This window comes from Octodon degus, unplaced genomic scaffold (genome assembly GCF_000260255.1).
Source record: "Octodon degus isolate 3935 unplaced genomic scaffold, OctDeg1.0 scaffold00048, whole genome shotgun sequence".
In the NCBI taxonomy this organism is placed as follows: domain Eukaryota; kingdom Metazoa; phylum Chordata; class Mammalia; order Rodentia; family Octodontidae; genus Octodon; species Octodon degus.
In genome coordinates this window covers 13007601-13022120 of record NW_004524624.1, presented here as the reverse complement: position 1 = coordinate 13022120, position 14520 = coordinate 13007601, and the positions used below count along the sequence as shown (strand labels likewise).

The 14520-nt window shown below is 38.9% G+C and overlaps 1 protein-coding gene across 4 annotated transcripts in view; it reads left to right on the top strand.

Moving 5' to 3' along the window:
- The window catches only part of Efemp1 (EGF containing fibulin extracellular matrix protein 1), a 69866-nt gene that overhangs the window by 42565 nt on the left and 12781 nt on the right, over positions 1–14520 (top strand). For all 4 annotated transcript variants that reach the window (XM_004632440.3, XM_023716479.1, XM_023716478.1 and 1 more), the window contains exons 5-8: positions 7018–7140; positions 11161–11280; positions 12237–12356; positions 13983–14099. In XM_004632440.3, coding sequence (XP_004632497.1) covers positions 7018–7140; positions 11161–11280; positions 12237–12356; positions 13983–14099 — 480 coding nt within the window. The remainder of the gene's footprint in view (positions 1–7017; positions 7141–11160; positions 11281–12236; positions 12357–13982; positions 14100–14520) is intronic.

The window sequence follows — 14520 nt, the reverse complement described above, 5'->3', positions numbered from 1 at the left end:
TAAATTAGAAGTTTTAACCCTTCCTAAATAGTACAAAGACCTTAAAAAATATATAAATTTCATTTACCCTCCTGACAATCTATATGCTATTATTCTCATGTATCCTAATTGTAGATATTTTTAAAACCTCCAATTCCTTCCTATTATTATTTTATTTGGTTAGTATTCATTTAGATTTACCCATAAATTTATCTTTTTCTTTGCTTTTTAATGTGCTGGAATTTTGAATCAAACATTAAAAAAAATAACTGAATACAAATTTAGTGAGTCCATTGATGCCCACACTTCATCCAGAAAAGCATGTAGGGAACATTGTGCAGAAATATCACAAGATGTTACGAAATGGATGAGAAAATGCACACAAAAAGTTAGCATGCTCCAGAGGCCAAAAGTACAAAGATGAACTTTACTGAAAAAGTTGTAGGCAATTGTTGAGTTGGAGAAAGATTGCCAAGTTACATTCACCAAATTTAGTTATCTACCTCAATTCAGTGGGCACAAAAGCTGCTTATTGTTGAATGACCAAGTATAATGTAATTGGTTTCATATAATTAGGAGGTCACCAAGCCATGCTTGTTATAGTTGGCATTGCTATAGCCAGGGGCTTCTGTGACCCCAAGTGATGATTTGCCTGAAGGCATGCGCCAAGAATGTGTGTTCTTTGGGCTAGGGAGACTGACTAATCTGGCCGTAAGGCCTCAGGGAGAGAGGCCAAGCATCAAATCACAGCACTCATACAGGGCTTGGTAGACTCCATCCAATTGAGTCGGTCTTCATTCAGTTCAAATCACAGATTTGATTTGGGGCCAGATAGGAAGGGCATGGGGAGGGAAGTAAAATGAAATAGGACATCAGGAAAACACAATTGAAATACCAATATACAGACATCCCACTATCATAGGGAAGCATATTCCTCTAAAGGCCATGCACTTGGAAGCAGATCTCTAGTCTATGCAGAGTAAACCAAAGCCTTCCCACAGAGGACCTTTGATTCCTAGTTGTTGAGTCATCTCTAAGCATACATAGATGGTACTGTATTGTTTCAAACTACAGTCTTACTCTGCAAATTTGGAGACTACTATATTTTCTCAAACAAAAATCAAAAAATTATAATGAATAATTAAGTTTAAGAAGAATAAGAAGAGTTTAGCTGTCCATAACATATTTACAGAAACTCCCAAAGATAATCTGTTGATGAAAAGCAACATTCATCTGCTCTTTAAGTTTCTGAAATTCCAGGTTTCTCTTTGCTAGTGTATGAAAGGGCTGAAGAGTGAGCATCGACGCATTGTTTTCGTGCTTGTTCTTCCCTTTCACCCTATTCCTGATCGGTTCATTTGGGCCGTGTGTAGCACAGATGACTCCCAGACTGACCATGCACATGCACCAGTTGGCCTTCTTCCCGTATTTAGGAACAGTCTAACCCTGTACAGTCACACTGCAAATGAGATCTGTTGTGCACAGAGGAAACCAGGTGAACAAAGACCCTTATCAGTGCAAACCTATTATCATTTCTGGAAAAGCAACTCCAGTACAGGTGACTTGGCTTTTCCACATGTGAATGCTGCATTTCAAGATTTTGGTAAGGACTTCCAGGACCTTTGATTCATCACTCTAAATTAACAAAGAAAATGAATATTGAGGAGGCTGATATTTGTTGATTTTGGTGATATTTGTGCCTATGATTTAAAACACACTAAATTATTAAGAATATGCCTTGCCAAAACTGATACGAATCTAGAACTATGAATCTAATGCTGGCCATCGATAAAGACAGTTCTGTTCTGTTACTTTCTCTTCTGTTACTTAATATCAGTATTTATTTTCTCTACTAGAACTGCTTAGCTTGGGTGAATTCTAGCTGATAATTTTAGGAGGGTGAAAAGCTAACTAGAACTGGGCATTTGGCCCAGATAAATTTGATTCCAGTACTACGAAGAAAGCAGCAAGGGAACTAGAAGTCTTTGACAAAAATTGTTGATAATTGGCTAAGGACTAGGGAGGCAAGCAAAACTTGGAGGGCTATGAATGTTATTCTAAGTAAAAGAATGACACAGGAGAGAAATCAAGGTACTGCAATATTAGCAACTTTTTCTTCACTGCTAAAAAAATGTAAAATATATGTGACTGTGACCAAACATCAGCTATCCAGAATGTTTAGGCTCTAAGTTTTTCTGAAGACTTAAATTACAGAAGCAGAATGGAAAGCTTGGGTTTGAGTTTATGTGTTGTGTGATTTCAGGCAAGTCACCACACAGAGTTTACATTTCAGCAATGCCCACCTTCTTCATCTGTTAATGGTGGATGAAGCGATCACTGTTCCACAGGGCTGTTATTAGGATTAAGTTAGACACTGTGTAAATCTCACTGCTTAATCAAATAATAGATTTTTTCATATTTCATATTTCATGTATCTATTTTCTACTAAGTTTTAAAATTTTAATAAATCTGTATAGGATGCTATATAAATATTGCACACATTCTTTTTCTTAAGATAACTTAATATAACTTAATAATTACTTAGGTTATAATTATCAATAGCTGTTATTAGATTAATCAGAAGTAAAAAAATGAATGCCCTTAGTTCCTAGTAAGATACCTCCTACTTTCCCCCAAATAACCATAACATCTTCATCCCATGAGTCCTTTTTTGAAAAAAAAAAAAGTATCATTGATCCCCATGGCCCTAGATCTCAAGGCAATGACAGAATCAGAATGATATCAGTCCCCTTCCTCCTGTTTCAGCATGCTCATTCCCTAGTGTACAGTGGATTACAGAAGGAATTCTGAATTATTAAGCCTAAAGCAGCACAAATTAGAAAAGACTAAATGGTACTTGACAGCATTTAAAATGCAGATGAGTTTTGCTCACATAAACACACAGAAGTGACTATGTTGTGCTAAGTTATCAAATTATGGAAAGAACATTGCAGAGATTAAAACGTTGCATAAGACAGAGAAAGCAGCATGAGTCAGGGGTTTGGGAAATATGAGTCAGACAGAAGGGAAGGAGCCAAACTGAGAGAATAAAGGCTTAAGCAGGGACTTAATGGACACCACTGTCATGTGGACACCACCACTTCCATTAGCTGCGAGAGAAAATCAAATACATGGCTCCGTCAACTGGGGATCAGTGTGATAAAGAGGCTAGGAGTGAGAACTGAACAAAGATTATACTGGATCATTTGAAGCACCTAACATTGCCAAAGTCAGCAAGAAAGGAGGGAGACCATGGACACATTTTTAAAAGACAAAGGAATCACCAAATATTTCCATTAGCTGTTCTTAATATATTAGAATGATGAAATGTGTTGTGATATTTTAGGAAGTACATTCTATTATTTTGTTCTCCTGTAATGTTAACATTGGGCTATGACTGCATAGAACAGAGCTACTTGCTACGGTATTCAATCCAAACTCTCTAATCCCACCCTTAAGGCTCCAAATATTGCTTATGCCTTAAGTGAACATTTTATGGGCACTGTCAGCCCACAGTGCACCAGGCTCCTCACACATAGCACCTTGAGCTGTGCTAATGCCAGATCTCTACTGTTCTTCTCATGTAGAGTAGCTGGGCCTCCTTGAAGTTTTCTAATGTGACCTGCCTTCTGAAAAACAGCCTTTAATCTCCTGCTGATCCCTGATTCTCATGTTGGGACTCCGCATCCACCTCCTCTGCTGAAGCATCTGGGGCTCTGCACCTCTGATCCAATTTCCTCATCCTTCGTAGGCTCTCTTTTGTGTACTCAGTTCCTTTACATTAGTCCCACTTACTGACATCTTGATAATTTTGCTGTGTTTCTCAGATCTTGCCTGTTACCCTGCCTTATAAATTTTAGTTGCATTGAGATAAAATTCTGATCCCATTTTCCTAAATTCTATGGACTAATTCTCACAAACAGTAATGACTCATTCATCCATTTGTTGAACAAAAGCTTACTGAAATCTCAGTATATGTCATGTACTATGCTAGGCACTAAAATACAGAAAGAAGACAGATTTCACCCTCAAAGACCTGGGAGCCTAGAGCTCAGGACTTATGTTATTGTCTGTGAAAACCAAGGAGCTTAACTATCAACAATAGGAAAGCCATGGTTGAACTGAATCATAAGGCACTGCTTTGGCCAATGCAGACAATATAGGAATTGGTTTCACAATATAGAATATGGTTTTGCTTATCAATATAGGAAACCAATTTTGCTTGCAAACCATGGAGGTGCCTGCCATAGGCCATGTTACTGCTTTACTATTAGTAATTTTTATATTGCATTGAATTTTCTGATATTTATGACAAACAGAAATGTACAAAAATAGAAAATACAAACATAGGAGTTTAACAATGTATATTGGTCTTGATAAGACTTTATATAGATGTAGAAACAAGCAATAATAGGATCTCCAATTATAATTTTTAAAATAAAATTATGCTATTTAAATAAACTAATGAATGCACATTATATTTGCAGACAGCTTAACGTTGTCTATCAGTAGCCTAAGCGTTAGACAAGCTGCTGAGAGAAGAGCAGAAGTATTCTAAACTGTAGTGCCAGCAGCCACATATAGAAGTTAATAGCTGCTTTCTGATCATATAAGTTACTTTTTTTGACCATTTCATAAATCCAAGTAAGTAGAAAGTGTACTTGATCCTGTAACAGCTTTGTGTGGCTTTTGATAGAGAAAGGGAAAAAATTATACTGCCAGTGAAGATAATCATATTTTGGTGTTCTGTTTGTTTTTATTAATTACCTTAACTTACTAAGTATTTTTATTATATGATCCTTCTTTTTATTTTATTTTTTAAAGAATACAAAGTAGTAAAAAGAAAAAAAGCATTAGATATAATATAAAATTTCATTAAACAAAGTAATAGGAATTCAACAATGGTTGCTCTGTTGCATAATGTTATCTTCCTATATGATCCTTCTGGGGAGTTAAAAATACCTGATTCTTAAGAAGGAGTAGCTCAAGTTTGTGTGCTTAAAACCCACTGAATGATACATAGATTCTATTGGACATGTTAGCCTATTTATCAAAGAGATTAGGCTGGGGAGATGGCTCAGTGGAATAAGCGCTTCCCTGGCAAGCGCAAGGGCTGAGTTCAATCCCCCGGTTCCGCAAAAAAAAAAAAAAAAAAAAATGACAAAGAGATTTAGGAAATGAACAGTGAAGAAATAGGAAGCCATCTGTAGGACATCAGGAATGTGATGAGTAGGAGGCAGTTGGTGAAGACAGTCTCAGAAAGAGAAGCCCCAGTCATCTGTGAGGCCTCCCTTAGAAAACGCAGCAGCCTGCCCAAGCCCTGGATCTTCTGCCAGCGTACACCACTTGCTACATCTGAATCGATCATTGCCCTATCTCTCAGGGCTATTATCACTACAAATGCTGAACGTGTTCCTGACATAAAGCCATAGGAATTCTGCTGTCATTTCTGCACTAGTGCGTCCTAAAGCTCTGGAAAAAAAAAAAAAAAAAAAGAAAAAGAAAAAAAGAAAGACTTTCATCAAGTGCATATGAAAAAATAATAAAGATACAAAAAGGAATGGATAATTTCATAGCAAGATTATTGCATCATTGCATTGTACCTAAAAAGGACAGTTTATAATTGCATGCAAGTGACAATTACAGAAATAGTACTAATGAATTTCAAAACAAAACACGAAGTGAACCAAGAACACTTAGCTGAACTTTAAAACCAGGTTCAAAGAAAAATGTAAGTAGATGCTGTAATAAGTTATTATCTGATGAACAGTCATACATCACTAAAGTGCTTGTCATCTCCTCTCCCTCTTTCTTGTGGAAAGAATCTCTCTTATCATTTCCACACCCAGCTAAGAGAAGCTGTTGTTTGAGGACAACCTTCTTACAACATGAACTTCCCTATGACATTGCATAATGTAAGTGCAACAATTCCCCATGAAAATACAAAAAAATAAAATAAAATAAAAGACAAAGCTAATACAGTGATGATCAAAGACCCCCTATGTCTGTCTTGATTCTCATGGAAAATTTGCCATACAGAAGTTACACTTTTTATGATATTGTTAATAAAGCTTAGACTCTTAAGTTGTTGGAGAATGCCAAAATGCTGTGAAAGTTTTATTTGTTCTGTTTAACTTAATGATATGGGAAATTTTAAGGAATACTGATATAAAGAAGGCAAGCTTGATTTTCATTTATAATTGTTTAAAATATGAATGCACGCACACAAATTCAAATCATATTCTATCCCAAACAAAGTAAATAATGCTTGATCATAACATAAAAAGCTAGTTTAAAGAATTTAGTTTTGAACTATAACTTGCCTAATTCTCAGGACACAGGGGCAAAATCTTTGGGTAAATATGTACTTTAAACTATACCAGTCTATCTCTACTAAAGGAGAATGATCAAGTTTGCAGTTTGAAATTTTCAGTGAAAAATTTATACATACATATTATTGTCTCACTTGCAAAAAAAGATAGCAACATGAAATGTGTTATATTACAGTTTGATTATACTCAGTTACTGGGCAGATTTTTAAAACTTCATCAATAGAAATGATCTCAGGTTCAATATCCTAGATGAAAAACACAGATTGCATACAGTTACTTAGAGTGTAAAACACATGAAACCATACTGTATCCCGCTACAGCTACCTAATCTCTGCATAAAAGAATTACAAGACCATCGGGGGAAGAAAGCCCACCTATCGGGGGAATGGCACGTGATGGGGAAGGGACTGTGGCTGGAGCGAGGCACCAGCCATGTCTGAAATGTTTCCTTTCTTGACCAAACAAAGGAACTGAGACAAGTACGGAAAAATGTTAACATCTGGTCATCTGAGTGGTAAACACTATTGTCAATGAAATTACTTTGTGAATGCATGAAATGACATAATTTGAAATATTTCTGATAGAACATTATAATGTTTTCAAAATAAAGTTAAAATTCAGTTTAAGAAAAGCGTATTGGCAAAATGGAGGAAGTATTGACATCTGTAGTCAACTAAAATCTGTTCTGTGTTGTGTGCTTTGACAGACATTGATGAATGTGTCACAGGAACACACAACTGCAGAGCGGATCAGGTGTGCATCAATTTACGGGGCTCCTTCACGTGTCAGTGCCTCCCAGGGTACCAGAAGCGGGGAGAGCAGTGTGTAGGTAAGAACCATAGTGTCAGAAGCTAAGTCTGGTCTTCAGCATCTTCACCTTATAAGCAAAGCACTCGTGCTTATTTGGAACATGGCAACAACTTCTTGCATTGGCTATCAATCTATTTTCCAACAAACAAGAACTAACCTTAAAAGTTGAGTCTATCCTAAAAAGTCAAAAGCAGTAACCTGGAGTATAAATGGATCCATGAAAATAACCAAGAAAATTATTTCAGATTAGAGGGTATCGCACTAACACACTGGTGACACGGGCTTCACTCGCTGTCAGATAGCATCACGCAGCATGTAAGGCAAATGGTCAGTTTCAAATATCAGCTCAACCCCTAACTCATTTACAATCCTGAGGCAGGTTACTTAAATTCTCGGTCTCACCCTGTTCACTTGTCCTGTGGAGGCCACATCAGTCCCACCTCAACAGACACTCGCACACGGGAGTGTCAAGAGCACACTGGCCCTCGGCCACACAACTGTTAGCACACAGTGAGTTGGCAGAATCTGAAGGCTCTAAGCTGCAAAGTGTGCTGGGTGCTGAAGTGCAAAGCAAAATACATCATCTGTCTCACTCAAGGGTCTGAAAGTGTCAGCTCCCTGAAGGTAAGGGCGCGTCAGCTTGTGTCACTGCGCTTACTCTCTCTTGTCCCCAAGTGTGCGTACCATGTGATGGATGTACATCGTGAATGAATGCAGGACACAGTATGAGGAGGGCAAGTGGCACGTAGTGAAGTGGAATGAAGCTCAGTGGCTCAATCATGAAATGCTGCAATGGGCATGGAACTGACTCCCTCTGTCCATTGATTTAGGTACCAGCCCTAACCACAGACTGGTGAGAGGCCACATTTTCTCTTAAGAACAGTCAGTTAGGACAGGTGGACAGGCCCCTAGCATCATTTTCACCAGAAGGTGTAAGCTACTAACATTAGGATGTTAACACCGACTTCTTTGTGGGCCCTCATCCAGCTCCGCCTGCCGTGGGACTGTTCCTAGATGTGGAGGTTGGTTTCCAGCCTCAGAGAAAGACCCACAGGTTGTAGAGCATGGAGCCAGGATTTAGAAGACTGCTTTGAAAGCTGCATAGATACCCAGTGTTTGCCCATTGTGTAGTAAGAAAAGTAAACATGGGAGGGGAGCTAAAAAGTTCAGAAAAAAATCCTCCTGTTGTACAGTGAACTGAAGAGAAGAGAATACATGATCAGAACCCTTTGGGAAAAAGTAGGAAGAGACCCTTTTTTTTTTTTTTTTTTTTTTTAGTACAGTGTCTACAGGTCTCACCACATAGATCAGACTACTAGTAATCCTCCTGTTTCAGCCTCCCAAGCGCTGGGATTACAGGCGTGTGCCACTACACCCAGTCTCAGTCACAGTCTCAGTGCGCCCCAGGGGTAGGGCCTGCACGGCACACAGGGGAACACACCCCGGCTGCTGTACTCTGCCTAAGCAGGCACTTTAGTCTGCTGAGCTATCTGGCTAGCTCGGAAGAGACCATAAACTCACATCCAATCTCATGTCTGCCCTGGTGTTCCCCTTACCCACAGAATCAAATCCACATTCCTCAATAGAGGATAAAAGGTCATCCTCATTCTGATCTTTTTCCAACTATTTCATCAGCATCCCCCTCCACAAATTGTGTTCCATTTCTGTCCCACTACTTACATATATTTGGTTTCACACTTCAGTGCCTCTGTAAGAGCTCTTTCCAGCACCAAAGAAAGACATCCTCTCCTACAAAACTCTTCCATTAGCAACTCCTAACTGTCACCTCCTCTGGGAAGCTTCTATGATCCACTCAAATAGTACTAGTTACTCCTTCCTTGTCAAAATATGATGAATTTTTTTTGGTAAATTTCTAATCTCTATAGACCAGTATCTCTGCAAAGTATAACAAAAGTGTGTGCTGATATCAAAGTGCAGTTTCTAAACATGTATGCTCCTGTGTGTATTTGTTGTAGATGTGTCTGAAGTGTCCATGGTGAGGCAGCAGTCAGCAGGCCACCCCCTGAGCAGCACCATGCCCTCTGTCCCTTGCACCTCTTTCTACTTTCCAGCTTACCATTCTATGGAGTAATTTTCTTCCTGCCTGTCTTTCATGCTAGACAGATATGTACATGTGTGTATTTATATCCTGCAATGCCAAACACGGTGCTATCAAAAAATGGTTTGGTGAATGTTTATTGTGGCAAATGAGACTGAATGAGACACCTATCTACATAATCATTCATTCATAGAATATTTATTGAAGTCTGACTATGTGCTGGGCACTGTTCTAGATGTTAAACTATAGTAGTGTAGATTATACATTATTATAGCTCTCAGAGAGTTTTGAGAAAGTACAATTTATACAATTTGGCTGTCAATACTAGCACCTAGCCATAATATGCAGGACTAGGAAGTACAATGCTAAAATTACTCTTAATTAGGAGCCAGGGAAATGGCTCAGTAGAATAAGCGCTTGCCTGATAAGCACAAGTGTCTGAGTTCAGTCCCTGGTTCCACCCCCCCCCCAAAAAAATTATTCTTAATTATCATCACTTCCATTCATTCAAATAATGTTTATTGAGCACACACTATGCCAGCTCTTGTTTCAACTACTGAGCATTCAGAAGTGATCAAACAAGAATCTCTCAGCTTCTACCTCAAGGGGAGAAGATATGTCTTATTTACCAGGTAGTATAGTGAGGGAGATGAGACAAGAAGAAAAGTAAATGCACAAAACAATGTCCAAGAATATACAAGGTATATATGTCAAGGTATACAAGGAAATCTACAGCAGAATAAGGAAAAAGATAGAGCAGAATAAATGATATGGTAGAGCTGGCCTTCCAAGGAGGTCTGGACCCCTGAACAAAGGGCCAAGGCCATGTTCATACCTTGATTTGTTACAATATGTGAATTAAAGACATCGTCTACCTTGCTAATAAGCCCCATGTATTTTTTACTAGCTATGTTCTAGGAATTTTAGCCTATCTTGTGTCATGTAATCCTTCCAACAGATTTATGGTATTATTGCATTACTTCTGGAAGAGGAAATGAAAGCTTGGGCAGTTAGAACCAAGCTAGTAATTGCCAAAAGAGCCAAGCTCAGGTTCCCTTGAGGCCATGTAAGCTTGTGGCCTCCCACTAGAAGAACCACATAGCCCAACATAGTCTTCCTTCCACTTGTTTTACCTGAAGGCAGTGTCATGGTATAGTTTCACATTGTAGGTGCATACTTGTTAAATTACACGTTCCATGTTAGAGTTGTTACAAAGTGACAGTCATGAATTAATGACATTTTATTATGCTTATAAGACGTTAGTACTTCTCTACAAGTTCTTGGTTGAGCATTTTATGGTTGGAAATATTTATCTAAGAAAGACACACAGGCTGGAGCACTTCATCAGTGTCAGAAGGCCGCTATCAAGAGGTCACTTGCTCGTGTCCTTTCCTTCCACAGTGTTCTTTCTTTGACTTCCTAAGATACACATGGCACGCCTTCCTACACATCCTGCAAAATGCTGAGATACTGAATGTTTCAGGGGCTTAGTCACCAGCTGAATACAGCCCACATTGATTCTCCTAGCTTGTACCTCATCACTCCATTCTTTACTCCACTCTTCGTTCTTTCTACTTGTGCCTTTTTAAATAAGTGCTGGTCCAGCCAAGCTGGTACTCCCATATGTATGGGAAGCAGGCTTGCTTGCCTCTCTTTAAGTCTCAACACACCCAGCTGAACTGATTTAGCACTGAGCATGCTTTGCCATAAGTCTTCATTCTTAGCATCCCAACGGGATGCTGGCCATAGTATATTTCAAACGCATATACCCTAACCTTAACGAGAGACACAGACAGAGACAGGGAAAGCGACACAGAGACTTAGAGAGACAAAGAGTGAAACAGAGAGGCAGAGACAAAGGAATGAATGAGAGCATAAGTTATTTTCCAGTGATGTCTTCCCTAGATAAGCTTTCTAGATAGGCTCTACTGAGAACTTGGTGAGTCAATAATACGGTTCTCCGTGTGCCCAATCCCCTAGACATAGACGAATGTGCAGTGCCTCCGTACTGCCAACAAAGATGTGTGAACACACCAGGCTCATTTTATTGCCAGTGCAGCCCCGGGTTTCAGTTGGCGGCAAACAACTACACCTGCGTAGGTAAGCTTTCGAGACCTGCCACCCCCCTGAATTCTTTCTTCAAGGAAAGGTACCCATATGTCATGGTGCAATATTTCCAGTTTTCAGTGTTTCTGAGAGAACTGGTTTTCATCAGCTTCCCTTAAGGAATCGTAAAGCTGAAAAGACAGCAACTAATCAGTTTCTTGAAACATATCAAGATGTGAATGGAAACCTTGGTTTCACTTCTCTGTGGGTATATAAAAACTTCTTAAGCTAAAGATCAGTTGATATACACACACCAATTAGTCAACAGGGTATGATATAAATGCTGAAGGTGCCAAGGGGGTTATTGGGAGCTCAAGTACATAAACTTTCTGCTGAAAGCGCATCTGATTTTTACATGCCTCTTCTCCCCTTTCAGAGTGCAATGTCACGGTGCACAATTATAAGATTGGCATGAGATGGAAAGAATCTAGCACAGGAAGAATGCCTTTTCACAATATTTTCAGTGCCTTAGAGCATTGCAAAACTCTGCATGGGTCTCTGAGGCTTATGTTATAATTGTAATGGAATTTAACAAAAACCATTTAAAAAGTAATAAATAGCACATATAAATCTCCACCACAGCATGCTGAGAGACCGTATCAGCGTGCGTGTCATATAACAATTATTTATGACTTGGCATCTTGAAGCTGCAAAACAAAAGAAAAATAGATATTGGAATGTATATTTATTAGAAGCATTAAATTCTTTTGAGAAGATTTATCAAACATCAAACTAACTGTCATTCCTTAAAAACATTCTGGTATTTCTAAAAAGAATGACAGACCTTTGAGGCTGTTCCCACAAATAAGAAACTGAATGGATGTTCTCCAGTGAGCTTCTGCGGGGCAAAGAAATCAACGAGGGAATTACTTATCATCAGATGATATAGACCAAGGATGTGTTTGAATATATAATTTATTTTTTGAATATTGATAGAACCTTTCTTTCAGATATAAATGAGTGCGATGCCAGCAACCAGTGTGCGCAGCAGTGCTACAACATTCTTGGGTCATTCATCTGTCAGTGTAATCAAGGATATGAGCTGAGCAGTGACAGACTCAACTGTGAAGGTGAAATAGTTTCCAAATAATGTGTAATAAGATTCTATCCTTGTAAGTGGTGTTGTTTTCTCTGCTTATGTACCTGTTGCTGAAATCAAAACTTTTTTAGGGTTTTTTTTGTTTTGTTTTTTTTTGGGGGGGGGCAAGGTCTCACTACGCAGCTTGAACTCTTAGTGTTCCTCCTGTTTTCAGCCTCCCCAAGCAGTGTGGTGCCAGGGATCGAACCCCAGCCCCTATGCTTACCTAAGCAGGTGCTTAGTCCACTGAGCTATTTTGCCAGCCCTGATGAAAACAAATTTTTAATTCACTGAAATTCTGATCTACAGTCTAATTAGTGTTGTTATAACCTGGGCTTTTTAATATGTTACCAAAAGAAAAGAGAAAAAGCAAAGTAACTTAAATATTTGATCCAGTCAGGGGCTAAGCATTACAAATCGTGCTCTAGAGTCTGGCTTCTTCTGGAAGCCTCTGGACGATCTAGAATTTCATACCTCAACGAAGGCTTCCTGAGTCAGAATGTACTGTTTAATAAGATGCTGTGTGATTGATGTGCACATTTATATTTGAGGAGAGCTGAGAACATTAGTAAAAACTATTCCAATAAAAAAAAAGAGCTAGGCATGGTGGCTGAGCAGAACTCAGGAGGCTGAGGCAGGAGAATAGCCAAAAGATCAAAGTCAGTTTGGGCTACATAGTGAGCTCAAGTCTATCCTGAACTACATAGCAAGACTCTGCAGAGGGGGAGGAACGGTGGAAGGAAGGAGAGAGGAAAAGAGGGAGGGAGGGAGAGACACAGAGAGAGAGAGACAGATGGACAGAATATGAATCTGTGCCTATCTCTGTTACTGCACTGTGTGACTTGGGTACATTCCTTAAATAGCCAGAGTTTCACATTCCATGTTAATAAAGAGAGGTCCATTCACCTGGCTGGATAAACTTTATAGTTGATTTCTGGAATATAAGTCTAAAGATGCAAGACATGAAGGGAATACCATCCAACTGTGACATGCCTGATTTTCTCATGATCCCTCCTGGTTTGCTGAAGGCCACAAAGCTAGAAGGCCTTGTATCATACCAATGTGCTTAAAACCAGGAGGGGGTGGCCTGGGATCGATATCTCTGCTATTTTGGAGCAAACTCTGGGAATATACCTATTCTGAAACACAAAAGTTTTCTTCCCCTGAAGACCAGATCTTGCCGAGATATCACTTCTCAAGACCTCCAGGGATGGGATCTGGAGTTCCAACCCACATGAACTCAGCCATGGGGGTCACCCAATTTCTGCAAAGAGGAGCATGAATCTCCATCCTGGGTGGGTGTTTAAAGCCTCAAGTAAAGAGTGTCAACCATAAGCCCATTTGTTTAACCTGCTCAACTAGTGTAAGTAGATTCAGGTTCAGCCAAACTGTCAGCATTGATCCATTAAAATTGATGTTAAGAAGATTTGTGCTCTGAAGCCAGAGGAAAAAATAAACTACGCCGTAAGAATTGACCCTTGAGTTTCTGATAATCATCTATTTCTGATTTAGAACTTATAATGTTTTTACTCTCAACAGCTCATTTAAAAATATATTACCAAAGCAGTGACATGAAACCATTTGAACTTTGTGTCCTTGCTGTTTCCTGATTCAACAGACATTGATGAATGTAGAACCTCCAACTACCTATGTCAGTACCAGTGTGTCAATGAACCTGGGACGTTCTCATGTATGTGCCCCCAGGGATACCAAGAAGTAAACAGAATATGTCAAGGTAAGTGACTGTCTTCAGGGCTGCGAAGTGTTCTGTTTTAAGCAGGAAAATACGGAGGATGTTACAGGATTCTCTACTGTAGAAATCCATTTTGCCCACATTAAATATATAATTTGAGCTCTCCTGGTTTATAATTAATTAACGCACATAAAGAGGAGATTCTACTGAGTTTACACACCTATAATATTCAAATAACGGAACTTAACAAAAAAGAGCATACAGATGAATGTCCAGTTTGTATCTGTGTATTCAAAGTGGTTGGGATAGAGAGATAGTTACATTCTATTAATGAATAGAGGGATTTGTTCTAATGGTGTTTGTAAATAGGATATCATGTCCGCATCTTGTACAGCAATTAACCACTAGGAAGAATGTATACAATGTGTTAATTACTGAAACTGTCCTATCAATTTGATTTGAA